Here is a 6,000-nt window from a genome sequence, read left to right as displayed (position 1 = left end):
GAGTAACAATGAAACTGCTAATTCTCTATAGTGTAGGCTCCTTTTGTTACAGCATGAAATAGATGCACGCTATAAGCAAGTTATGCAAGATCGCATGTTTATATATAATTGTTTTGTCCAAATTTCCACCCTTGAAAAAAAAAAATCAGAAAGCAAGCTGAACAATGAACAGCCGTCGAAATAGCCGCCCTCTCTTCACACGCCGGTCTTATGAAGCGCAGCTCCCGCCCCCAACGCTCGGCACTTCATTTAAAAGCTGCTGCGCTTATTTTTCCGGGAGCGCGTCAAGCCGCGAACGGCGGAGGAGGCGGCGGCGTGAGACCTGGCGGACCGGACTTGCTGACCGACCATTTCAATTTACGACGGACAGTGGAGACACAACGATACCAGAAGCCACGTAAAAGATAGGAGTTATTTTATGCTGTCATGTGCGTCGGCTTTAATTGCCAGAAACTGGAGGACCGCACGAAAGTCAGAAGCGTGCTTGGAATAAGTCCATACTTATCGTTTCTGATTGTTGGAAACTGACCGAAGGCTGGTGAGTATTTTTTTAAAAAGATTTACGATGAGGAGTTGTGGACAAGGAAGTATTTAATTCCATGTTAGTTTAACAAGTATATCACGTGTATGATTAATTTATCTATGCATATTTTTCAGCTTTCGTATTAGGAAAAACTGCCGAGACATCTTCTTCAGGTGTGGACCGTGTGAGGTAGGTCACAGTAACGATGTTCATCTTCTAAATGGCTACATTTTACGCCATGGTAGCATTTTCATGTGAAAATTGCGATTACTTGCCTCTTCTTGTATCTTCAAAGTTACTTTCACTACAGATATTCATGTACTTTTTGGGTTACTGTCTCTCCGCAGGACCGCTCCATTAAATGTGATTGATCAGTCTCTCGACCATTCCCCAGTCCCTTCCCCTCCCCCTCGCAACATGCTGGAGAACAAGACGTGCGAGAACACTACGGCGATCAACCCAGAGGGGAACCCGGTGATGAGCACGCTGATGTTCGTGGCGGGCTTAGTGGGCAACCTGCTGGCCCTGGGAATCCTGTGCTGGCACCAGCACAAACACCGGGCCAAGACCTCGGTCTTCTGCATCCTGGTGACGGGGCTGGCCGTCACCGACCTGCTGGGGACGTGCTTCCTCAGCCCGGTGGTGTTCGCTTGCTACAAGCAGCGGACCTCCCTCCTCGGCCTGACGGGCAACCCCGGGCTCTGTCGCTTCTTCGCCTTTGCCATGACCTTCTTCATCCTGGCCTCCATGCTCATCCTGTGTGCCATGGCTGTTGAGCGCTGCCTGGCCATCAGCCACCCCTACTTCTACTCCAAGCGCGTCCATCGAAGCTTCGCCAAGGTGGTCCTGCCGCTCATCTACCTCTTCACCTTCGCCTTCTGCTCGTTGCCCTTCCTAGGCTACGGCCAGTATAAACAGTTCTGCCCTGGCACGTGGTGCTTCATCAAGATGGAGGCCGGTGCCAACGTGGAGGACGAGGGCTACGTCTTGGCCTTCTCGCTGTCCTATGCCTCCCTCATGGCTCTCCTGATCGTCGTGGTCTTCGTCTGCAACGGCTCGGTCTTCATGAGCCTCTGCCACATGCACAGGAGCCAGATGTCACGCCGGGGTTCCGTGGTGTCGACGGGACGCAAGAAGAAGATGACGGACTGGTACAGAGAAGGCGAGGAGGAAGTGGACCACCTGCTACTACTGGCCTCCATGACTGTCATCTTTGTCATCTGTTCTCTGCCTCTTACCGTGAGTGCTTGACCTTTTCTCGCATACCCTCCTGCCAATCTCGCATCCCACTGTTTATACATGTGCAACTCAAGAAGGTTTCCAGCTCCTTGAGATTGACTTGAAATTGGCCAGCTGAACTCATAGCCAGATAGTTGTTGCTCGCAGTATGGGCTGGGCATTGACAGAGTATTGTTGGTTCAAGTTCAAGGATGGGCTGGACCGTCTGCTTGCACAAGATGTTTTGGTCTGAAATGCTCCACTAATTATTCACCCTGATAATAATATTAAGTCACTTAGGAAATTATCATTCTTCCAGCGACTAAGTAATACCTTATGTGCACATATTATTACTATATTTGGCTGCAGATACACAGTTCTTTCTCAGTTTTCTGTTCCTCTTTCCCATTTAGTTTTAGATAACACAAATATTGGGTGGCACATACTTTTGTACCCCATTCTGAATACGGGGTTAGCATTTGTTCTCAGTTTTTTTAAAATCTTTTTTATATTGCTTGAAGTTCAGCACGGACTGTTTGCTCAGACTTGCTTGTTGTCTTGTAGACCTTGGTGTTCGGCTTAGAACACAGAAGTGCTGCTTGGTTTTGCAACCTCAGGCTTGACATTATGTGGGGTGAACCATCTTGCTTTGGACGGTGGTCATTTCAGACGAATCTCACAGAGAAGTGGCGGTGGGGTCTTCTGAAGTGAAAGTGCATGCTTACATGGACAGGGTCGGGTGAAATGATTATTTGTAGAGTTATGTGAACTTTGTAGAAGGTAGATAGGTCACCTGCTTTTTCCAGTAGCTTCTTTTTTGGTGTTTTGTCAAAACCTGGACCGGAACTAAAACCTGGAGCTCTCTGCTCTCCAGCGTAATGGTAACTCGCTCCGACACGTCGCAGGAAAACCAACAATAAATATGAAGTTCTCACACGAGTAACACGGCACCAGATTAGATTCTATTCCTGTCCTTGGTGCAGCGTGTTAGCCCTGAAGACTGACAGTTGATTGCTCTGGTAGGAGCAGGATATACTAGAAAATCCTGCTCTGTAAAAGGTGTGTCGTGTGAGCTGTCTTCAATTAGACATTATTGTTGTTTTAATATGTCCCATTCCAGCAGAACACGCTCGGTAGAACAAACACGGCACTGTGAGGATCCCGGCGGTCTTATTTTGGTAGGCACTGAGTTGGATATAGGTTAAGGTTCTGTCTGTTATTACGCAATGCCTTTTCACCTTAGAAGGATAACAAGGATCATTGTTACTGCTTTATTAAGTCTCTGTGAGTGATGTTCTGTCAAGGCCCCATTATATTATTAGACGGGGGATATACGTCTGTTTGTAGTTTGATTATATTTAATATGATCCGTGGCCTCTCATTATTCCCTTAAGTAGAGCAGCCTGTAATCAAAGGTGTGCAGGCTGAGACTCTGGCCCCATGAGTTGCTCGGGGGTGGGTGGGGGGACAAGGGGGGCTATCTCCTGAGGGAGTACAATATTGCATTGCTTCCAGCCCCCTCCCCCAGCCTTTCAGGATAACCTCTGTAAATCTCAAGGGGGAGAGAGACAAAGGAAGGTGAAGTCAAGACTAAAATGATTAGAATGGAGACAATCGCGATGGGGCACGATGACATCTGAGGGTCAGACTTCGGTTCCTCTAGGTGGACCGGAAAGGGGTAATTATGGCACTGGTGAAGCACCTGGTGAAACTCTTGCCACGTTCCACGCATGCACACTCACCAAAGTGAACAGCTCCGATGACAGCGGATCTCGCCATTTCTGGGAACCATCCACACACAACAGACTGCTCACATGACAGAATCCCCACTCCACAATGCAGACTCTAACAAAGGTCTCCTCTGGCAACCTATTTTTAGTTATGGTGGTTCTGTGTTTACTGTGGGCTCTGCCCGCTATAATGTTTGACAGGGACGATGGGTGTATTGTCTGACGGGGGAGGGGGTGTAACAGACTGAGCTGACCACTGTGTATCAGTCACGCGCAAAGAGTGGTTCAGTGAAACGAGCTGAGATTCTACATCCTGAGTATCACGGGGCATCCTCTTCATGTTTTCTCATAGTGTCCATAAACAACTAACACTCAGACACTAACTTACCTTGGGGCCGGCTTGTGGCCCTGTGGGCAAAGTGGTTTCACCTTTGAACTCCTGATCAAGGCCCTACATCTTATCCCTTTTGGATAAAAGTGTTTGTTAAATAATGCAGATGGCTTATTTTTTTGGTTCTTCCCTTCTCTTCTCTTTCCTCAGCGAACCTGGAAATGTAGTCTAATACTTGTTTTAACGCCACCCAGTGTTCAAGACACTGTAATTACCAGCGAAGGAACCGTGGTGCTTCTCACGGGATCTTGTTTACTTGCCCAGTCGTAGCGTTTTCATCCTCTTCAGCCAATTGCCAAAGGCCCTCTGGCTTTCTCTTTGAGTGCACCCCTACATACACAATGGTTCCCAGTAGGGACTGAACAGTTAATCTTCTAAGAAAAGCGTTAGGTGTTTTTTTTTTAATTTTTTTTATTTTTTTTTAAATAAAATAAAATAAAAAAAGATAAAGTGAAACTAATATCCAACCTACACAAATTTAGCAATCCATACATCTTGGAAATGTCTCGGTTCACGACAGCCCTACTTATTGGTATATCCCAAGTCTGGGGGGAGAAAATACAAATGAGCGTAAAAATGAGGCAGGATTTTCTAGCAAATTGTGGCCACAGGTCAGCAAGATTTACTGGTTTCTTCCTGCTAGCCTGTTGCCCAATGGGCGGGCAAATCCTACCTCGGGCGATGCTGCTAGCATTGTCACGTTATCCACTCTCAACTAAAAATAACACGAAGGTGTTGCTCTGTCTGAACATGTCAGCTAGCTGCCTCAGCATCCAAGGGCCAAGCTCCTTGATCTATGGTTTTATGTATTTTTAAGCATCTGAACACATTTGGATGTTTTTCACATCCTTAGACAATAGAGCTTTGCATGTTCTTGGATTCAAACTATGTTTAATTGGTGGTTTGAGTAGCTTGTTTGGGAAACAGCTTTGTTGTTCACACTTATTTGGTGCTTAGCACCAGAATTTTTTAGTATAAATGATTGTGTAACTGAAGCTTTGTACGGCGGATATGGGGCTAAGTATGAATGCAAAGTATTTCACCGGAATCACGGAGAGATGAAACCATGGAATTAAATCCACTTCTGCCCCATCATTGCCACCCACAAATGAATTCTCTGTTTGGGCAACGTTGCTGTTTCTAAATGACATTAGAGCTTCTAAAGAGTACAGATATGATGTTCTCTCAGCCTCCATTGGCTGTTGGCCTGGTCGCTTTAGGCCACGCTAATGGGCGGAATCGCTATCTCCGCAAGTCTGAAAACCATGTCACCAATGCAGGAAGTTCTCGATCTGTTGATAAGGGATGGGGGTTGGTATGGGTCAGTCCCTCAACAGCACCTGTCAGCAGCCAACCAACTTCAAACTCCATAAGTTCCCCGTTGCCATGGTTGCAGGAATCCATCGCATCATCCACTCTGATTGTGGCATGGGATGGCCAGTCTCCGGAAGTCTGTTTTCAGCTGGCACTTGGGTTCCTTTGTGTGCTTCAGAAACAGGCGTCTCTCCGCAGCCGACCCTGGCGCATAAAACTGCTGTCTGCCAGCATAGGGTCAGCAATCAATACCGAAATCAATTCCGCGGAGAATTTCCTACAGGGTCAGTTAATCATGTTAGCTCTGCAAAGGCACTTTGAAGCATGAGGCTTCAGGAAGTCCTGCGCCAGAAGAACTTGCCTCAGAATGTAATGATGTGAAGGTCCTAATGTCTATGACCTCACACAGAGGGACTGGTGTGCATAACATGTGGCAGGCAACATTAGACTAGGGTGTAGATTTGGATATGGATGATAGAAACATGTCTCTACCAATACTGTGGGAGTACTGTGTGTGTTAAGGGGGGGCGTTGGGTTTGGGGCTGATTTGGTCCCTGCCAATACTGAAACCAAACCTATGCCCTTGGCACTAGGGGAGATTAAGACTAGAGAAAAGAATGAAAATAATTTTATGCATCTATGTCGTTTTTTTTTTTTTTGTTAAGCTACCTAAATTCCACATAAATTGAAAGTTTTTGAACCTCGCCATTTTAACACCATACTGGGTTCGGGAGTGGGGCAGTTGATGTGAGAGAAGCACCCATGTGAATGGAAAAGCTTCTGCTATTTTATTATAGATTGTTGTCAGTGCTCTTTGTTGAGTC

General features: G+C 46.5%; 1 protein-coding gene across 2 annotated transcripts in view; it reads left to right on the top strand.

Annotated features, from left to right (window-relative positions):
* Positions 1–246: 246 nt before the first annotated feature.
* ptgir (prostaglandin I2 receptor) overlaps positions 247–6,000 on the top strand; it is a 25,127-nt gene continuing 19,373 nt past the window's right edge. For both annotated transcript variants that reach the window (XR_002838493.2, XM_023813780.2), the window contains exons 1-3: positions 247–538; positions 658–712; positions 871–1,762. Coding sequence is in view for 1 of the 2 variants with exons in the window: in XM_023813780.2 (XP_023669548.1) it covers positions 941–1,762 (822 nt within the window). In the remaining variant the exon portion in view is untranslated. The remainder of the gene's footprint in view (positions 539–657; positions 713–870; positions 1,763–6,000) is intronic.

This window comes from Paramormyrops kingsleyae, chromosome 17 (assembly GCF_048594095.1).
Source record: "Paramormyrops kingsleyae isolate MSU_618 chromosome 17, PKINGS_0.4, whole genome shotgun sequence".
NCBI lineage: Eukaryota > Metazoa > Chordata > Actinopteri > Osteoglossiformes > Mormyridae > Paramormyrops > Paramormyrops kingsleyae.
This window is presented reverse-complemented; position numbering and strand designations above follow the sequence as displayed.